We start from the raw sequence: 22,521 nt of genomic DNA on the forward strand, positions 1-22,521 counted from the left end.
CTTTTTAGCTCTCTGACTCTTATTTCCTTCTGTCCAAACTGATCTTTCCTCCTTCCTCTCACCCCTCTTCTCCCCACCATCTTTCCCCTTGGCAGTTTCTTCCCTCACTCCTCTCCCTCATGACCTCCTGCTCTCCGTTCTCCTCTCCTTTCTGTGCCACTGATGTTTTTCCTCTCCTTTACCCTTTCCTTCCTTCCACCCTATCTCCTCTATCTTCCTCTTTGCCTCTTCCCTCTCTCTCCTCCCTTCTCGTTTCCCCATGGAGGCCACCACTTTTGCTTGTTTTCACTCCTCCCACTCTTTTTCTCAGTTTCATTTACTAATTGGCATGGCTGTTTGTCATAAACATTTTTTTCAAAGCTGTATGCAAAATGTCACCTCCAAACAATAGTTTATATCCAACATGTTCTCATCCCAACTCATCATATACTGACACTTTGTCAGACCCCTCAGCGTCACTTTCGGTCGCAATAGACACATGCTTAATGCTGTGAAGTAAACAAAAACACTTACTGTACTTCAGGCAATAAAACCACTATAGTTGGTACTTGGTTTTCGCTTTTAAAGCTACGTCACCACACTCCCGGCGCACGTTACCTGATATACCTGAGATACCTAATATTGATGCGGATGGGTTTACATTGTAGTTAATGGAAAGCCTGGTGTGTCTCATACTGATGCTAAAGGGTGCCTTAAGCATCAGTGCCTTAAGCATCAGTATCTAACGCCAACAGCCGTGACAAAGCGTCGTTATTTGACGCCCTGGGAATGAGAATGGGCTGTTATATCTCTCGCCTTACCTCCCCCTTCTCACAGGATGGAGTATTTGTCCAAGGCTTGTACCTGGAGGGGGCTGGTTGGGACAAGAGGAACTCCTGTCTGGTGGAAGCTGAACCCATGCAGATGGTCTGTCCCATCCCCACCATCCACTTCAAACCTGTGGAAAACCGCAAGAAGGCAGCCAAGAGTGAGTAGTTTGGGACTTTTTTTTTTGGTTTTCGTCTGTCTTTCCATCTTCCTCCCTTGTTTTGTTTTATTTTATTCTGAATGATTCATGTCTTGTTTTCTCCGTCTGTGTGGATATAGTTTGTGATGTCATGCCCTGTGGTTTTTCTGTCTCATCTCTGTCTGTGTCTTGTGTGTGTGTGCGTAGGTATATACCTGTGTCCGTGTTACTACTTCCCGGTGCGTTCAGGTGGCGCAGGCCGCCCATCTTTCGTGGTCAGCATAGAACTCAAATCCGGAGCCGTGACCCCAGACCACTGGATCAAGAGAGGGACAGCTCTTCTCATGAGCCTGGACAGCTAAAGGCCTTAACACACACACTCACACGCACACACATTGACTTTGACACTTTTCTACTCATGCTTATTATTTATTACTTGTTTATCACTTTATATGCTTTTTATAATATTATTTGTGACCTTCAGGTTTTAAATGCTCCAAAAAACAACAAATTAAATGTGAATTTTAAACACTGTGTTACTTCTATTGCATCATATAAAGCAGGTTCTCACACCTGGGCTTTAACAATAAATGCTCTGAGTCATTCTTTGACACTTTGAAGTTGGTCTGACGCATCTCTGGTGAGTTCTCTTTCTCTTCTCTTTCTTTTTTGTCTTCTTTCTCTGCTGACAGCCTCTTCACAGTTATGCATCAGTCTTTCCACACTGACCCCTTTTTTTCTACCCCGCTCAGACATAGACACTTACACACCTACACACCTACACACACACACACACACGGGGAATAATCTCCTACGAGGAAGTGCTGTGTTTTACTGGAAACGTGTAACATCTGGATCATGTGACTGTCTGGTCGTGTAAGTGTCTGTTGTGCTCATTGAATTCCTTTGATAATCTGCAGAGCTGTTGTGCGTCGCGTGAAGACAGTAAATGGATTATTAAAAATATGTGCAAATGATGTGCTGATTAACATAATTGGAAATGAGCACTTCAGTTTTGGAATACACTGAATTCATAATGTTTTTATGAAGCCCATAATGCACTTATAGACTAGACTGTGCTGGAAATACAAATCTTTATTTGAACAAAAGTCTGTTTCTGGTAGTTTTACATCCCTTAACCAAAGAATATTTTCAGATTCATCCTTGGTTTGGCCCACCCAGAAACTTTCACACAGTAACAACACACACACATGCAAACAATGCGGTTAATCAAGGTGAGGTAAAGGATATTTTTATGCTAATATGCAGCATTTCCCCCAAGCTGCAAAAGAGGACAGAGGGAGGGAGCGACTGAAGGAGAAATGAACCTATTCAAACAAATGAATTCTAATGAAGCTCCGCAGACAAGACGTTTGGAGTCGGTCAGCGTTGTGAGAGAGAGAGAGAGAGAGAGAGAGAGAGAGAGAGAGAGAGAAGGCCCGGACTTCCCCACTGGAAAGGACTCAGCCCAAAACTCCTGAAAGAAAGGGAGGGAGAGAAAAACAAGAGAAGGACCCTGGAGAAAGTGAGCCGGGAGGAAGAATGGTCCAGTAATGAGAGAGGGGAACCAGAGAGAGGGGGGGGGGGGCTGAGTTCAAGGTTGTATTCAGACGTAAGGATTGTCCCCCTGAAAGACCGAACACGAACTTCCTCAGGGTTTAAGAGCCTCTTTATCAGACCCAAGTCTCTGTGTGTGTGTGTACACTGGTGGTCTCTGGTTTGGGGGGGGCGCATTCATAGCAACACGATGAATTCAAATTCAAATTGGCTTACTCTCAAGCCTGGTTGTAACAAAAATATCAGACTTGGGAGGTGTTTTTTTTTATGGATAAAAGCTTAATGAAGCAGCTGAAATGAACTAGAATGTAAATGCGGCGTAGAAACATTTTAGATGTATTTGTTATGCACTGCTAATTAACCAGAGTGTGTATTCCGGGACAGGAATACAGTAGTGTTGCGGCTGCTATGGTTTATTTGCATTGTTTATCATGTTGTAAGAGTTGTGTTCAAAGACGTGTTATTTTCGAGCCAAGGTTTTCAAATGCTCCCAGTCGGCAGAAATATTCATTTCTGGAGGGCATTGGAAGCCAACTTCTTCCATCTGTTTATCCACTCAGAAACGGCAAAACAGCAGCTTCTAAAATTCCTACGCTTCGAAGAAGTGTCGACATTTATTGGATAACTATGTGGAGGGAATCCAAACTTTTTCATGTAATAAGGACTTATGAAAACTACCCTCTAGAGGCCTGTAGATCCCGGTTTGACCCCATGTTGTTTGTCACATTAGAGGATGATAAGCATGGGAGAATTTCTAATTAGATTTGTGGCATTTTTATTTACTTATAACCTAATAACATCAGACACTCTGTCCACACACACTACGTATCTATCAGCTATGCGGTCAAGATCAGTCTAGAGACGTAACCACTTAAAAGATGGTTGATTAGTACTTGCTCTCTTCCGACATTTGTGTTTTTTTAAACAGAAAACACAGGTTTTATACTGCGATATTTACTGAAAATGACATACAATACAGCCAACAGACGCCTCAGTAAACTTTCAGGTGATCTCCCTTCAGCCTGCTGTCACCTTATTTAGGTGTTTGTAATGAAATGAGGAGGTATCGTATCAGATAACTGAATTCAACAACCTTTAATTTCAAACTGCACCTATGCTCAAGCCCTAGTTTTTAGTTCCTTTAAGAACCTGACAAGATTACCAGACATCTCCAAAAACCCAACTTTTGATTCCTCAAGTGGCCCCTTTTAGTAACTACCTCCAACTGAGAGCTTGACTCTTGAACCAGATAGTTATGAGAGAAGGGAAAACACTAAGGGTCCAGTTGTTTCCCCCCAATAATAAAGGAATTTGGGCTATAGCTGTACAGTGTGTTTTGCCAGTGACTATGGAGGCGGGGCAGTTAATGTCCAAGACTCTTCCACCGAAAATAAACCTGCATGAGGGAAGAGAGAGAAGGAGAGAGAGGAGAGGGAGGAGGAGGAGGAGGAAGGGAAAGAGCTCTTTCAGCTGGGGACAGAAGGGAAAAGAGTCTCCGTTTCAATGGAATAAAAACTGCGCAATTTCTTGAAGGACTGCCTGCTTTCTGATCTGGACCATTCCTCTCTAGGAAACGGATATCACTTGGATGATTAGGGAATCATTGCCGCCTTTGGGAGGTTACAGGAGCGATTTTCTTTCCTTTTTTTTTTTCTACCAGATGGTCTTCAGAGGAGGAAACGAAGCTGTGCAATCATTCAGAAAGGCGATATGACTGTGCAAGAGATGCACTGATGAGTCTGATCCGTCATGCCTTGCCCATGGGGCGAACATTTTCTCTCCAACATCTATCTATCTGCGTGGACAGTAGCTGCCGCTGCTCCCAGTGTGTCGACGTTGTGGATGTTGAATGGGGTTTCATGGTGTTTTTTTTTTGGGAGAGGGCTTTTTAGGGGGCTGCGTCATCTATGGCTGGGAGAGAAAAAAAAGGAGATGCAGATTATTTTTTATTTTTAACACTGATTCACTGATTTTCATCACAGATTTAGGATTGCACATAGAAAAAGGTAAGCGTAATTACGCATGTGACTGTTATCATGCTGGCATGTGAGGGCTGTACAGACTGTTACCTAATTGCAACTGGGGGGAACCAATGAGACACCATTGAAAACAACCTGAACTACAGTATCTTCATCCTGCAACATTAGAGCAAAAATATAACACAATTTGTAGTCTTAAGTGTAATCCAGATGTTGCAGAGCAGAAATAAGAAAACAGAATAATGCTTTTTTTTTTTTTTTTTTTTAAAGAGGATGTTATTATGTAATTCCCTAATATGTAATAACTTTGCACGAATGGTGTTGATAAGTTTCTATACTGCAGCAGTCATCGCTGCAAGCTGACAGCTGTTTTTCCTCCTAACATTTCGTATTGAAATTGGTTGGTGATGTCACGTTTTTTTTACGGTAAAAGGAAGGAATAGTTTACGGGAAGGTAGTGAGTTGGTGATGTCGCAATCCTCTCTATTGATCTCGGTTTACACGCTCCTAAATGCATGAAAAAAGGCGATGGATCGTGTCCGTGGGTGTGATGCACAGCGCGTGGATGTGATATGTGGATGCTGAGGTGCAGAATAGAGGCTTATTGAATGAAATGAGGGCTCAATGGTGTTGGGAGAAGGAGTGTCGCATTTTTCTTTCTGAAATGTCATGTGGTGAAGTTGTGGCGGGTTCTCCTACTATTTCCAGGAAGAGCGTTTGAATTTTCTTCCCTTGAAATTTTTTTTTTTGTCTCCACCCCTCTTCTCTTTGCTGTTCCCTGTGGCACTTTGGGTGTGTGGCCACTGGATGGCGAGCCAGGACAGCGAACTGGATTAGATTAGATACTGTATAGGTCTACTTCTAGACCTGTATGGGATTCTTTTTATATACTGTTAATGTACTTATATTTAAAAAAAAAAAAAAAAAAAAATGTATTCAGAATTGATATTACTTTTTCTTTGTATTTATGTATTTTTTATTGTTATTTTTATTTTTTATTTTTTATTTTTCTTACTTTATAAATTTAGTTTTGTATGTATATAGCCTACTGATAATGTACATATATATATGTGTATGTATATATGTATGTATGTATATGTATATATGTATGTATATATGTGTGTATATATGTATATATATATGTGTATATATGTATATATATATGTACATTATCAGTAGGCTATATACATACAAAACTAAATTTAAAAAGTAAAACAAATAAAATAAATAACGATAAAAAATACATAAATAAAAAGAAAAAGTAATATCAATTCTGATTAAATTTTTTTAAATAAATAAATATATATATTTATATTTATATATATATATATATATACATACAAAGAAAAAGTAATACAAATTCTGAATACATTTTTTTTTTTAAATATAAGTACATTAACTGTAAGATATACAGTATATACATACAAAAACTACATTTATAAAGTAAAAAAAAATAAAAAATGTATACATCTATATACAATGATAAAGTAATACAAATTCTGAATACCTTTTTTTTTAGAAATATAAGTACATTAACAGTAGACTTTACGGTGGCCTATCACGGATGTATAAAGTAAACGTCACTTCCGGGTCAGTACAACACAGCAGGTAGAAAGGTGTTTTATTTTTTTATTTTTTTTTGTAATTTATATAAATTATTATTAAAAAAAAGTTAAGTAAGCTATGTACTATGTCCACATTAAAAAGTAACAATATTAAGTAAACTTTAATGTCAACAAAAAGAGTGTGCTGTTGATGTCCCACAATGCTTTGCAACTCGAGGAGCCACTCACAGCTGCAATCAAATCAAGCTAATTAATTGTGGTCAGTGGCTGAACAGCTCTGTAAACACAAAACAAACAACAAAACATGATTTAATTAATGCATAAATAAGCTTCTTAGCTATATTGTACCGTGGCTTCGTGCATTTTTTTATGCACAAACTGCGAAGCTAATGGAGCAGCAAACATTTAACTGTACACAGCAAGGCCTCTGTCAAGGTATGTGTCATTCTTATGCTAAACAGTTGTATTTTACGATAGAGATGAACAGGAATACGTCTGTGTGTTGCAGGTTGAATTAAGCTTTGTTTCACTTTAATAATTAGCGGTATTAGAATGTTACACTGGCTGCAGTTAAATGCTACAAAGTTCCAAATTCGGAAGTGAAACTGATACATTGTATATATGGGATTCTTTTTTTCTTTTTTATAAATATAAGTATATTAACAGTAGGCTATAAAAATATAAAAACTACATTTATAAAGTAAAACAAATAAATAACAATAAAAAAATAAACATCTATACAAAGAAAAAGTAATTCAAATTCTGAATACATTTTTTTTTTTTTTAAATATAAGTACATTAACAGTAGACTTTATGGTAGCCTATCACGGATGTATAAAGAAAACGTGTCAGAACCATGGATGTATTAAAACCCATCATTTAATATCCACATTGTGGCATTTTCTTATACAAAATAGTTTCCTACCACACCACTATGAAATGTAGCCCACACAGTTACAGTATAGTATGAACACTGACAATAGCACTACACTTTTGTCCATTGTCCACATGAAAATAGAGTAATTAGGGCTGCTTAAGGCCACTTACTGTAAGCAACACACCTGTTTACTTGACACACATTGATCACTTGACTGGTTTGCTGGCATTCTGTGAGCCATTTTCTGATTTATTGTGTATTTTCATATAGTCAAAGATATGCATTTCATATACATATAGTTTATTTCCACATACATGCCCAGTTACTGCCCCTTTTTTCCCTATCCACACCTCAGTTATTAAATAACTCCAAATATCCATCCGTTTGTTGCCTGCTGCTCTTCATCTATATCTCCTCCTGTATGATAGACATTCATTTGAGGAGGGAAATCAATAAGGTATTAAGGCTTTTACGTAGATTAACATCGTCTATGTGCATCATGGTGGGAGTGATTGCATGCCAACTGAAGCAGTGTATCCAGTACATCTCTGATTTTCTACTACTACATGTACAGTATGCACTAGTGTACAAAGCTACATTAACTGTACAAATTGCTGAAGTGCAAGAGTGCGTATTCTCCCCTAGATGGCGACACATTTGCAGTCCAACCCCGATCTGTGTGTGACCTTGGTGAACAGCTGCTAATTTCTCACAGTGCAGGGGATGGAAACAGACTGTGGTCTCTGAATATATGTTGTTCTTCAATTGTGTGAATTTGATCTGTAAATAAAACCAAATCAGGGCAGTTGTGGTGCAAGCTGTATCACCTAAATGGCCTTGTAGATGTACATTTACACATATGGATCAGATGTGTTATCAGATCTTTATCCTTTACTTGATTACTGCTTCTGTTGTTGTTGTTGTTGTTGTTTTTAATCCCTGATCAAAAAGATTAATAATATATATATTTCTTATTCACAGAGACAGAGCGTGGACCATGGCCAAGCATTGTTGTGCTTTGTTTGAAGAACCACCAGCACCAGACTGAAGCCATAAGGGAAATGTCTGACCAAGATGGATGTCAAGATGGACTGCATAGTCTAGGAAAGGAAGACGCTAATGCCATTCCTCCTTAGTGATGGTAAGACTGACATTTATATAAGATTAAATTTAAATTTCCCCATATGAACTAACTACATCATAAACGCTTCCCGACACATTCAATTAGTATTAAATTCATAGCATTTTACTCAGGAATACAATTTAATAAAATCACAGAGTCAACATTTAAAGGTATTTTCCCACAACTGCCTTGCAGCTGAGCTGATAACTGATAGTAAATAACAGCAGACTAATTGGACTGATCCATATCAGACCCATTGTTTTATAATCTGTGTTTTTCTGCAGGGGAGCCATCTGCATTTTGCTGCAAGAAGCCACCTGCTCAGGTAAGACTTTTTTGATCTTTTACCCAGACTTAACCTGTCTGGCAGTGACAAACGGGTTGTTTATGACTTCCCTGTTTAGTCATGTTGGGATGTCTGTCGTTCCTGTTTTGTCTGTCCAGCGGGTATGTTTGCCTGAGCTTCTTTCGTAACAATGAAATGTTTGACTAACTCAAATGTACCGAAGTATCCAGCAAATGAGTACAATATGTTCATGTGCAATCCCCGATGCTGTGTAGTTCCACCTCTGGTTTTAAAGACATTTCTCAATCTCAGCTTTCCTTACGGTTTCACCAAAGAAAATATCTGGGGGATTTTGTCTCCTTTTCCCCTGAAAGGATATAAATCCACTTCAATTGCAACCTTAAGAAAGGAAATTCCAATGATTTTGACTGTATTAGGTTATTGTTTTTATAACCATCTGTAATTCAGGCTGGTAGTTTTGAGGAAGGTGTGTTTTATTTGGGTGTATAGAGGCTGGTTTGAACCAGAGTCTGTTACTGACAGCCAAACCAAAAGCTTTTCTTCTATTTTCTGTTTGTTCTGGCCGACTGTTTGCTTGCTCAAACATTATATGCCATGATGAACCAGTTTGATTTGTTATATTTTTTCTATTTGTGATATGATGGGTGGTCTGCTGCCACTCTGCTTTCGTGCAACCTGTTGTTTTAGTATCATATCCCTCCTATCAAGGCTCTGCAGATTAAATTCATGACTTGTTGACTTGTTTTAAATGTTTAAAGTGCAACTCTTTTTTAGAGTCTTTGTCTGTTTCCATAGTGCCATTTTCACCACAGCTACTAAACTGAGTGGGACTGGAGCCAGAGACAAGCACACGCACTTCAATTGAGCTGTACACATTCAACACCCTTACTAAGGCGTATGCACACCTAACCTAACACCGGCTCTGTTTCATTTTCACGCACACGGTCCTCAACCACTCTCTGACAAACATCTCAAACACCCCCACACCTTTCTCACTCACTGTTTTGATCTCCCTCTAAGGGACAAAGACACACACACACACACACACACACACAGTCTCTCATGCCGCCGTCTCCCAGGACCCCGCCGAGCCTCACACACCTGGGGTTTTCCATCACTTAGCCTGCTCAGCTTTATTACATACATTTACAGCTGGCCATGAATCAGATCCATTACACACAGAAATGCACATGCACATAATACACACAATCCTGCTTAAGACCAAGTAGACACCGTCCATTACGCCTGTAGACGGATACACACACACACATAAAAAGCAGCAGGCTGTCTGCAAGCTTGTCTGTAAGAAAGGATGTTACTGAGCAGACAGAAGGATGGAGAGAGAGAGGAGGGGTTGTTGGAAAAAGAATAACATGAGCTGTGAAAGTAGTATCTCTCTTCTCACTCACTTACATTACTGTTACATTGCAGTCTTCACTTCTGTTACAAATCTCTGCAACCTTTTGTCCAATATGGATTTATGGATGAAACTGTGGTGTCCCAAACAGCTCGTGGTCATTTGTTTAGTGTATGGCATACATTATCCGTTACACTGACTGTCATGTTGAATGACATGTTCTGGTAAAACTATAACTGTGAGCGTTGGCATCAATCAGCACGACAGCGCCGTCAATCAGCTGGCTCAATCTGTCTCCGAGACACACAGGTGTGCACGCTCTCACCATTTAGACACGGTGCCATGTGCCACAAGGCTCGTACTGTATCCTGCTGGATATGTATGTAAGATATACGTTGCTTATTATGTACCTTTTAAATGTGAGTCAGATTAACAGCCTTTTTGTGTGTGGCATTCCCTCTTGTATTGTATGTTACGATTCCAGAAAATCGACTCTAATGCTAACAATAAATCTAAAGCCAACGGTGATGTCACCGTACTTGACTTGCGGAGCTTGGCAGCACCCTTTACACCGGGGGTTTTGATGTTGGCTGGTTGTAAGTGAAATAATTCCATATGCTGCACCTGGGACCAGTTTTGACGGTTTATTTGGACAGGGATCTAGTTTAAGACGTGGTAGATGAGTGACATATGTTAGGCTGCACAACTTTGCTTGGCAGAGCAGTAGGAGTCCATAGACTACAGTGAGTATACTGTAATGCAGATGTTGATACAGGGAGTACGCCACAGATTTAGTTTTAAAAACCATCATGGTGAACCAATGGTGAACACTCCAGTTAATGAAGCTTTGAAATATGAGTCATACTTAACTGGCCTCAGAAATGCCAACACCACAGGTGACATTAGATGTCACCCACTGTCCAGTTTGCATTACGCCCACTTTCATGCGAGCAGGTGACAGTTTGTGAGTGCCAGGCGTGTAGGACAGGACATTAGGATTTGGCATCTGTTTTTCACATCTGCTTTGTCTACATCCTCCTCCTCCTCCTCCTCCTCCTCCTACTTTTCTTTCTTCTAAATGCTCCAATCCATGTGCCATCCACATGTGCCCAACACCCTGTGGAGGCAGCATAGAAAAGGATTTATGCTTCTCAGAACATCGAGTGATGTTTTTAGCTGTTAAAAGAATATTCCTCTCATTTATCAATTTAATGTTAACTTCAATCTGTCACAGCAGTAACAAGGATGTGTGGATATTATCATAACAGTAATTCTCGTCTTCGTTGTCTCAGTCGCTCTCTATCTGCCGCTGTTTCCTAGATATTTCTACAAAGTGTGAAATTGTCTCAGACCGTGAGAATGAGGGGGCATGAGATAAAAAAGAAAAATGCTTTTGGTTCAAACAGGAACAGATTTGAAGGAGGATATAGAGAGGAGCGATTCAGGAAGAGAGGTGGTGAGAGCTGACTCAGGATGCCCGGGGGGGAGGACGGCAGGAAGCAGTGGGTGAGGAGGAGGACAGGAAAGAGAAGAGAAGGAGGGGGAGGGACTCCTCTTCATCGTCCTCCTCCTCCTTTTTCTGTCATCATCAGCGGTGTCATCGAGGGAGGTGTGGCGGAGGGAGGGAAGGAAGAGAGGTGGAGCTGACATCATCCACCTCCTAGAGGTCTGTGAGGGCGTATTACCACATTCTCCATATAAAGCTTTTAACAGTCCCATTTATGCCATCAAATGGTTTATAATGCTTTTAAACAACAGCTGGCAGAGGGAGAAAAAAAATCATTCAAGAAATGCTGAGTCCATGTAAAAGAAAATGAATGAGGGAAGAGAAAGGCAAGGGATGGAAGAACAGATAGAGCTCAATGGAAGAGGTGTGCAGGAAGAGAGTTCCTCTGCATATCTGGTTACATAACTTTCCTGTAAAAGAGGGCATTGGGTTTGTGTGTGTGCGTGCTTGTGAGCGTTCTTTGTCGGCTCTGTGTGTGTGTTATTGTGTGTGTAGAGGTGACAGAGTTTGCAAAAAGGGAAGATGCCCAACATGCCTCCTGTCCTCCGCTGTGCTTGTTGTTGTTGGCCTGTGTTACCTAACCGTCACAGGCCTCTGTTGGTATGCTGTGTATTTGCGTGTATGTGTGTTTGTAGGCGTGCGTGTGCGTGTTGGCACATCCAGCAGTGTGTGCGCGTAACCGTGTGTTTAAATAGTGCAGCCATGTATATACTTGGACGTCTATTACTATGAAGTGATTCAGTGTTGACGTGTGCACCTGTGTCTTGAGGCCCCTCGGTGGTTTTGGAGGCAGTTAGGAGAGGTCAGATGGTGCAAGATTAGTGCGAGGTTGTGGTTGTTCAAGTGGAGGGAATGAGGTGTGTGTGTGTGTGTGTGTGTGTGTGTGGGGTAGAGGGTAGGCAGCGATGTGTACAACAACCATCACATCCAAACAACCCAAACCTATAAATGGAGAGAGCTGCGATATATATAAAGTAATACAGTAAGTAATACTGTTGCACTACAGTACAGTCAGTGTTCTGTACTGTAGAAATACATATTGATTGTACCTTATCTCCACACTGGGGAAGTAGTGTTGCACAAAGCCTGAAGTCATCAGAGCCCTGATGTACAAAGCCCAACAGTCCGTCATCTGACGCTTTTGGCTAATGCGTGACGGAACACCACCTGACCTTTTCTTGTGTGTGTGTCCTCGGTTGCCTCTAGTAGGTCTTTATTAGTATGTTGTTCTGTCTGTCTGGACTTTCAACATTTATTTTCAGGCAGGTTTTCCTCCACTGTAAGTGTATCACCACTTTCAATTTACACGTTGTGTTATGGGAAGAAAATGTAGGTGCAGTCGTTGTTGCAGCTCTGAATAAGAAGAGCTAACACAAGACGTGAACACTATCTGCCTAACAAAAGAGATTTGGCTAAAACGCTTACACAGGCTTTGGTAGACAGTGGATGTGCATTTCCCAAACTAAATCCCTTTCTTGAACAAATCCACTGCCAACCCCCCCACCCTCCCTTCAAAGTGGAAACAAAAAAAATGTGTGCAGCTTTAGGCTGTCTTGTGTTGTGCTCTCTCACCCTCGGACCCTCCCTTCCCACCATCGCTCCCCTTCTCTCTACCCCAGCTCCTGTTCTGGCTTTCTGACTCTCAGGTTTCTCCCCCACCCCCCAGCCCTCTACACACCCGTGGCCCCCCTTTGACCCCCTGTTACCCCCCCATCCACCCTCCCTCTCCCCAGGGCAAGCCCACAGCTCCCAGCCCTTTGTGCCTTGCTCCCCCCCATCCCTCCTCCTCCACCTCTGCCTCCCCCTGCCTTTGTGTGTGAGAGGCCAGCAAAGGGAGAGAGAGGAGAAGGGAGGCTGCAGAGGAGGAGAGAGTGAGAGACAGGAGCTAGAAGAGAGGGATCCTATAGATCAGATGTGAAACTAGAGCTTGAAGCCTTTTATTTTTACATGCTCTTACTTGACTTGTGGATTTGAGCATCGAGTGAAGGCTGTGCATTCACCTTGCTGAAGTGTTGTCAAGGTCCTTTCGTCCCTAGAACAGTAATATAAAGGAACAGTGATGTACCATAGAGAGGATTTCTGTCACAAGTTTTACTTTTTCTTACTAGTTCCAGTAATTTGAATTGACATACCTTTGATTGGCTTTACAATGATGTATATTGGGTAACACTTCATTTTACAGGTCCGCAAATTTCAAGGTAATTAGGTGATAACTAGCATAAGTAACCTATTTGAAATTTATTTGGTATTACTGCCAAATTACCCCAATACTTACCTCAAAATGTATCAAAAATGACTTTGTTTGGCTGTCTAAACTTTGGACTTGACTCTGGACTTTTATTATTAATATTTTATACCGTATATTGTATTATGAATCAACCAACTTGAAATCCTAAAATCACCCCAACATTGTGTTTCCATGTTTCTCTGGCGATGTAATCCTTTGCATCATCAGCCTCATTGACAGCAACTACAGGAAATAAAGTGGTGTGTAAACCTTAGTTAGAAAATAGTTAAATTCTACTTTAGCCACAGTTTAGCTTGACTTGTTTTGGCTTGCATCTGTGTGGAATTTATAATGCTCTCTAATTGTAATATTAAACACGTACAATACACAAATACATAACTATAAAAACAGGATGTCAGTGATGACTACACAAAACTACATACTGTAGATTAGGGCTGCGCCCCGTTTTAGTCGATTGGTCGACTAATCGGTCATTTTGGTTTTAGACGACTAAGATTTCTGTAGTCAACTAGCCGTTTTTTTAATGCTTTTTTCATGTTATATGACTTATTTCCAAGAAACCTATGAGCACATCTCTGGTAAACACATGATTTAAAGTGGTGCTTTGTGTGATTCTTTGTAAAGAAACTCAGTTTCACAGATCTTTAGATTAAATCAACTAATCAATTAGTCGACTTATCAATTGTTTTGGTCTTAGTTGACTGAGATTTCTGTTGTCAATTAGTCATTTTTGTATGCTCTTTTCATGCTGAATGACTTTTTGAGCACATCTCTGGTAAACACATGATTTAAAGTGATGATTTTGTGTGATTCTTTGTAGGGAAACTTCACAGATCTGTCGATTAGATCGTATTACAGTAGTTGACTAAGAGTTTCTTTGGTCGAGGACAGCCCTACTTTAGATGCTTTATGATCATTTTGAAGCAAGCATGTATGATTCACATTTGCAGATGGTGTGTACATAGCACTGACATATCCTGTTTAACTTTAAACACATGCATTCACGTGGTATTTTACACACATACATAGACGTGCAAAAAAAAGAAAAAAGGAATATCCGGTATATCCAGTATATTCATGTGTATATAGTATGTACAAGGAGGACAAATAGGGGGCGATATAGAGCAGAACAGATACAGTATAGTTGTGTATAGGATTTGACTGTGTTAAAATAACAAACCACCATTTCAAAAGGCATTGTGGGAAAAGGAGAAGGTTAATTCTGCTGGAGCAACTGCCGTTAATATGATCGTCAATCCTTCTGTAGACATGCTTCATTTTTTAGAATTTTTTTGCAGGGCTATAAAACAAAATCCTGAGATCATGAGACCTAGAAGTCAGACCTCAGATATCCCTTGTTCCAATTTCAGAGAGCTGTATCTAAAATGCTGTGTCACCCATACCAACATATACAGAACCGATGAACGCAACTTCTCTCTTTAGCGCAGGTCATTGAGTTCAGACAGTGTAACTAGGCCAGTATGTGTCTAAGAGGGCATTAAAGTTAGTGTATCTATAGTTAAACAAACCAGGAGGCCAGACACTGACGACATCAGACTCATTCACTTACTGACCTACCTAGATGTCTCACAGAGCTAACAGCAGATAAACAACACACACACAAATACTGTATACATTACAGACAGTGTGACATCTACGCACATGTGGGACGTGTTTGTATGCGCGTTGGAGTGTAACAGAGCGAGACAGAGATAGATGCTGGTGTGTGAATGCACAGATGAATGCGTTAATAAGCTTGTCTCAGTATGTGTACATGCATTTACCGTCCAAAGGCTCACAACATGCATTTTTAAAACCCAGGAAACCGAAAGGTAGGTCAGGCTGGGTGCATTTGCGTGCGTATGCTTATCTGAGTGTATGTTATGTGTGGAATCCACTCGCAGGGAGTGCATGCTCAGTAGGAGCGTATATTCCTGGAAAACCAGCTGCCACTCCTGTTATCACAGTTAACTCGATTAGAGGAGCTTCTGCCGCCGAGACCGCTGCTCTGAGAGCTGCAACATGCACACGCACACCCATTGGCACACACATTGGAGGACCCGTCTCGATTTAATTGAATCAGCCAAAATAAAGTACATCGAATTTCCAACTAATGCTACGTCGTAACCATCACACTTAAAGCGTGTGCCAATAAAGCTCCATCAGTTACATGTATATATTATACCGATAATATAAAAGCAGGAAAGCTCCATGTAGTAATATTCAAGTGAATAAAGTTTAAAAATACACCATGAAAAATAGGAATGCACCGATACTGGATCGGATATCGAGTTGATACTGACTCAAATAGCTGGAATGGGTATCGATGACAATGGGGCCAATCTATTAGATTCAATTATATATTTATATACTATACATTAGATACTAGAATTTTAATTCCTGTTTAAGTTTTGGCCAATTCTTTGATGCATTAAAAAGATTTACAATTGAATTGTAATTCCTGTTAATTTTGAAGTTTTATTTTTTACCAAGTTGCTGGTGTATGATTTATTATTTTTAATAATAAATAACAACTCACTACATCTATATCTATTTTTTTATTTGTTACATTTTGTTACAAAGTTAGGAAAGCAATATTGAAATCAAGTCTGATGTTGTCTTACACATAAAAGAACAGTAACTTCCACACAGCGAGGCATACAGTTTATTAATTAAACACTGGTATCAGCTCGGTACTCGGTATCAGCCGACACCCAAAGCCCAGGTATCGTTATCTGGACTGAAAAAGTCAGATCGGTGCATCCCAAATGAAAAATGCAAGTTGAGTCTTCAGGAATGTCTGGCGTGTTGGTTTTTAAATTCATGGCATCCAATGTGGCCTCCGATGTGGCGTCCTAATATGTACTTTTACAAAACCGTTAATAGAAAAACAGCACTTTGCTACTGTTGTACCAATTAACCGCCGCAAAGTAGAAATGTCGGTTCGGCAGCCAGCCTTTCATGTGAGGTGCTGACCTTTCCCAGTGATCATGCTAATCATTGATCACTTAGATAAACACAGGCTACCATAAGAGCCCATTATTGCCCCCACCCCCAAAGCCTTCCTATGGACGGCGGTTATAATTAGGCCCCGGGGTAATTGGTTGGCTAATTGCTGTTAGTGGGATACATACATCGCCTATCGTCAAACCCAAGGGGGAAGCTCTGCTATTACTTTTAATTACCTGCTGTTAAGTTTGACAATTGACCCCGAGTGCTGTTTTTGGAGCTGATGGTTGTGTTTCGTCTTGTGGGAGGGGAACGGGATGCTGGATATCAACCTCCAGTTTGGTCAGCGCCACAATGGCCCAGATGGGTCGCTTCTGTACTTACACACACACACTCACACACACACACTCACACACACCGTGGGGTGAACAGACATGCTGGCTTTTTAGGCAGCAGACCCATTCATCATGTTTCTGTCTGTAGAGGAGCTGCTATTCATCGTCTCCTCATGCTTATTCTTCAGGAAGCCGGCCTGTCTCATACCTCTCTCTACCTCTCTCACTACTTCTCTCTTTGTCTTTCTACCCCCCCCACCCCGCTCTACCTCTCTCCTCTTGTCTTTATATCTTTGATACTCTCCCTCCCTCTCTCACACCCTTTATACATCTCGACTCACTGAGAGAACAAAGAGGACATAGCTAGTTACCTTGTCTGTGTCTGTCTGCCTGCGTGCCCGTTTGAAATGTATGAAGTACGACGTTAAGGACTCATCCCGCAAATCTAGTTTCTCCAGTGAGACAGAAATCAGTTGAACAGTTATTAGTGTTTTATGGATTATAGAGGGCTAAGAATAGACACCTGCTATGTAGCCGCCGTAGCCCTTCAGGTAATATCAGCTCCTATAATGACAGCTCATACTCATAACAACGGGGACATACAGCAGAAGTACAAGAAATGATTACATATACTTAAACACAAAAAGACTACCAGGTGTACTGAATGTGTATTAAGTATGCAACTTCTGATCACTTCAGCTGGAGTTGCAGGTGTTGAAATTCAGGGATTTATATATTTTACATATGTCTTTTGTAGCCATACTATTTAGAAAAAGGGTACGATTACTCAGAACAACTTTCAGCTTTGAACTTTTAGCTCCAGGTTGCTGTATCCAACAATTCAAAGAACAGAAAAGGTAGATACACCTGTCACATAACCTTGTTGTGAAGTAACCTTGTGCATGCTCTGTCCACGAATGCTGCTGATTTAATTTTCTCTGCCAGGTGTAAGCCTGCGGAGAAGACTGTGTTCGGTCATGCGTGCATGTGTATCTGTCCGTCCGCAGCTAATCTCACATATTACTGGACCCAGCAGACTGATATTTTCTGTGCTCATTTATGTCTGTTTGCTCCAGGACCTCTCGTTATAGCAATACGAAAACGTTTCCTGTCCGTAACAGAGTTAGCATGCAGCTTAAGCCGTGATCTGCTTTTCCTGCAATGTGTGAAACCCAAAGTGTTTCCATACTTTACTGTATGTGTAGTGTTTACCACGTTGGATTTAACATGTGAGGGTGCAGGTCGTATCGACACGGACCCTCCGCCGTTTCCTACTTTCTCGTTGCGGCTCGCTGTGGTTTGTTTTTGTTGACGGATACAGAATAGATATGACGTCACGTTACTCAGACTACAACAATAAAAGCGGTAACTTCCTTCTACGTCCGCATAGACTCAAATGAAGCGAATATATGAAGCGATTTTTTGATCCTCTAGTGACCAGGTGCTCAGGAGCCCATCTGCCAGAACAACTTTTACAGAAAAACTACTCTAGGTCCTTTTCAAACATAACACCAAGATAGTAATTGCCAGAGCATTCAGAGTAATGTGTGAAAGGAACTTCAGATTGGTTCTTCCTCTCCCAACCTTGAGAGTGAATGTGAGGAAGGAATATGAGGATGGTTTACTTCAATGTGAGACTGACAGATGTAGAAACGCAGTGTGTGACCGTGTGTTTCTTCTGCTCATTATGAGTGTCAGCGGGTACTCATCAAAGCTTTTCCTGGGTTGTCTGTCTGTAAGATGAACTCTTATCCCAGCTCTCCAGTGTTCTTCACCGTTTGTAACACTTACAATTACACGTTCACAGGTGTGGAGACGCAGCAGAGTTAGCTGAGTTAGCTCGTCTGCCATGTGAGTTTTGTTTATGTCTCCGCTGCTTCCGGAGTAATTGCCTTGGCTTCAGCTCATCAGGGGTTGGTCAACTCTGTACTGTATATACAGTATGGTATGTGTGATGTGTGTGTGTGTACACTACACAGGCCACATCCCAGGGCCAAGAGCAAGGTTGTGTTGCCATGGTGAAAATGAAATCCAAAATGCAGAGTTGCAAGGAAACCCCTGATTGGCTGTGGAGCCATGCATGGGATTGTGATGCATGCTGTCAGCCGGCCAATGGGACGCAAGCTGAGCCAGGGCTGTTGCTAAGGGGAGTAGCTTGGATCAGAGTCAGCTGGGTTTTCTCTCTCTCTCTCCCTCTCTCTCTCTGCATCTCCCAGTCAGTTTCTGGCTTGCTCGTCCGTTCTCTCCCGCTGCTCGCTCTGCCTTTGCCCTCATTGACTCCTTCTCCCCCTCCTTCCCGTCTCCCCATTGCTCTCCCCCTGCATCTTTTTTTTTTTTTTTTTTTTTGCACTTCTACACGTGCGAAAGGGGAAAGAGCACATGTTGAAAAATTCACTGAATATTTCATGCAGCTTGTTGTGTGGGGCTGGGGCCATATCCAAAGAAGCTCCTGCACACTAAGTGTGTTTGCCTGCATGCACGGAAGTTTGCATGTTTGTTTATTTGAATGTGTGTGTTCGTGCATGGGTCTGGTGCTTTTGTTTATGTGGGATTGCCCTTTCTCCTTTGTGAGTGTTTGTTCATGTTTCTTTGTGCTCTCATGTGCACTCATGCTATCTTTTTACCTCTCGGTGTTTGTATCTTTCTGGTATATTAGGAGTGTGAAGGAGGTTAGTGTGTTTCTGTGTGTGTTTATTGTTTGTGGGTTCATGTCGGGGAGCTCTCCAGGGACTTGGGGCCCTCTAGCTGAAGTGGGGTGTGTTTGAACCCGAGCCAGGTAGCATTGGGTACGCGCCTGGCGTCACGTAGGACTGAACCCCCTCCTCCGTCACCCTCTCCACTCCACCCTCTCAGTACCCCATACCCACCCCATACTTCACACCATACATCTCTACCCTGCTGAACTCAATGACACCTCCATTACAAGTTAAGTTATGTCGTAAACAAATAGTCTGCTGGAGCAGCAATTAGTAAGAAGATGTAGTCAATAAAATAATCACATATAATAAGAATAAATACAGAACAATAAACAGAAAAATCCCTATTTGTTAATAGTAAATCCTTAGCTTCCATATAAAGTGTAGCTTCCCGCATGTGTCTTGGATATAAAGTACCGGATTGGTAGTCTCAAGCACTCTGATGACATGTCAATGGCATGTTTCAACATAATGCATGGCTCTATGGTGCTTTAGTGGTTGCCATGCCAACTCTTGTACAACCAAGGTGTAAGGTGTTAATGGTCTTTGTAGATTTCTCAGGGTTTTATTTTAGCTTTTCATGCAACCTGGACAACGGTTTGACTGATACATTCACAGTGCATACGTTAATGGTGTATTAAAGCCAACACTATAATGTGGTTTTGTAGTTTTTCTTATTGCTAATGATTACATGAATCAAGGGTTTAAGGATAAAAGAGTGATGTATATTGTTAATATTCTAAAGCTCAGACAATTTTGCGATATTGTGAATATGACTTGCCTTGTTGACACACTGAAATGAGTCTTTTTCCTTTTTAATTCCCCACCTATTGAACATAAAACCAAATTACAGCAGCCTGGCTCGGATCTGTCTGACTTTATTAACGTCACTTTGTTTGCCTCCAGTGCCGTTATGTGTGTTAATGACACTCACTGCACATAGGAGTAGGCTGAGGTATTGCGTGTGCACCCACTCATGAGAATGTGGGTTAGCATCAGTCACATAGAGTCATCATCAATTATTTATTTATGACAGAGTTGCTGGATGAGTTGTCAACTGTCTGACTTTGTTTACGCCGCATTTTGATTTGTGCATATTGGTCTCCGGGCGGTGCGAGCGGAGTTTAATATCTGGATCGAGCTTCATGAATAAGGAGATATTTGTTGTACTGAGTCATACTCCGGGATAGTCAATGATCAAACTTTGCCAAGAGGCAGCAGCAACGCAAAGAATGACCTTATTGTTCGTTTTTGGAAAGGCAGGAATATTTTACGTCACCACACGAGCGGACAGAAGCAGAAACAAAGCATCCGCTCTCTCTACACATTTTTCTGTCTCTCCCCCTCCTGTTTCCTTCCTCCTCTCATTTCCTCCTTCCACACTTCCTGTTTCCTGCCTCTCATCCTCTCTTTGTTCAGCTTTCTCTCTCACGGGTAAATTTTTTCTCTCCTTCCGCTGTCATTTCTTACCTTTTTTTCTATTCTACTCTGTGTATGTATGTGTGTGTGTGTGTAATGGATCTATTGTGCCGATGGCTGCCAGGGAATCACTGAAGTGAGGCTTCCTACTTATGAATCAAACTCTGCTAATAGAGCATGGCTGCCTTTGAGATGACATAACACACACACACATACACACACCAGCATGGCCGTCCCATAGCCCCCAATCATTCATTCATAATAATCCTCACAATCAGTTATTCAGAATGAGAGATGGAGGGAGAAGAGGGATTGAAAAATTGGGAGGGGGGAAGGAGAGGGTGGCACTCACTCACTTCATGTGAAAACAAAGCAATTACAGGCATTATCAGTCGTGTGTGTGTGTGTGTGTGTGTGTGTGTGTGTGTGTGTGTGTGTGTGTGTGTGTGTGTGTGTGTGTGTGTGTGTGTGTGTGTGTGTGTGTGTGTGTGTGTGTGTGTGTGTGTGTGTGTGTGTGTGTGTGTGTGTGTGTGTGTGTGTGTGTGTGTGTGTGTGTGTGTGTGTGTGCGTGCGTGCGTGTGTGTGTGTAAAGATGAGATCAAAAGCAGGAGCCCCAGCTGGCTCGTAGCTCTCCCACTGGTTTCATTTGGGTTATCACCATGGTCCTTTTATTGATACTGTGTGTGTGTTAGGGCTGGGACGATTCACTTACCTCCTGATTCGATACTATCACGATACTTGGGTGCAGATTCGATATGTATTGCAATTCTACAAGAATTGCGATTTGATATTATAATTTATTGCGATTTTTGTTGTTGTTGTTGAATCACACACTTCTAGGGACCAAGTTTGTCTCTAGCTCTTCGGTCTCTTTAAACATCCATGGTCAGCTCCATCGGGGCCGTTTCAATGCATTTAACATAAATGTCAGTATATGGGTGCTCTACAGTTGTAGCGTCGGCCGATTTGACCACGGAGATGAGAGTGACGGCTGGCTTGACCGCACGTTACCGCGATACGATAACGTTTCCTATCCACGACAGAGTTAGCATGCAGCTTCAGCCGTGATGTCTAGCTCTGCTTTTCCTGGTAATGTGTGAAACCCAAATTGTTTCCATACCTTACTGTATGTGTAGTGTTTACCACTCTGGATTTAAAATGTGAGGGTGCAGGTCGTATTCATGTGGACCCGCCGCCGTTTGTCGTTTCGGCTCACGGCAGCCGGCTGTTTGTACACGGGACGGATATGACATCGCATTACTCAGACTACAACAATAGAAGCGGTAACTTCCTTCTACCTCCACATAGACTCAAATGAAGCAAATACATCGACTCTGGCATTCAAAGAATCTATTTCAAAATCGTGATACATTGATGAATCGAATTTTGAAAATTGTGTTTCCTCTGTGCAAAAAGTATTCACATGGCATTAGCTTCACAGGTTTAACTTGAAATGGAAACGCAAATATCAAGAAGACCCAGGAATGAGAGCATTTAGGCACGCTTTGGTAAGCGTAGGTGTGTTTTCACTCGCACACGTGTGCACATGTTTTCCACCTCTGTAACAATGGAAAACATTACACACATGTGCACGGGCACACGCTCTCAGAAGTTTCCCAGTGTGCACTTTCGCAGTCAGTGGGACTTATTGGAAGA

At 41.4% G+C, this 22,521-nt stretch overlaps 2 protein-coding genes across 2 annotated transcripts in view; both read left to right on the forward strand.

Moving 5' to 3' along the window:
- Positions 1-1,566, forward strand: part of dnah2 (dynein, axonemal, heavy chain 2) — a 56,150-nt gene extending 54,584 nt beyond the window's left edge. The window contains exons 87-88 of the mRNA XM_037759680.1: positions 817-967; positions 1,154-1,566. Coding sequence (XP_037615608.1) covers positions 817-967; positions 1,154-1,308 — 306 coding nt within the window. The 3' untranslated portion in view covers positions 1,309-1,566. The remainder of the gene's footprint in view (positions 1-816; positions 968-1,153) is intronic.
- Positions 1,567-3,940: 2,374 nt separating this feature from the next.
- Positions 3,941-22,521, forward strand: part of kdm6ba (lysine (K)-specific demethylase 6B, a) — a 104,992-nt gene continuing 86,411 nt past the window's right edge. The window contains exons 1-3 of the mRNA XM_037759681.1: positions 3,941-4,509; positions 7,906-8,065; positions 8,332-8,372. The gene's annotated coding sequence lies outside the window, so the exon portion shown is untranslated. The remainder of the gene's footprint in view (positions 4,510-7,905; positions 8,066-8,331; positions 8,373-22,521) is intronic.

This window comes from Sebastes umbrosus, chromosome 22 (genome assembly GCF_015220745.1).
Source record: "Sebastes umbrosus isolate fSebUmb1 chromosome 22, fSebUmb1.pri, whole genome shotgun sequence".
Taxonomy (NCBI): Eukaryota; Metazoa; Chordata; class Actinopteri; order Perciformes; family Sebastidae; genus Sebastes; species Sebastes umbrosus.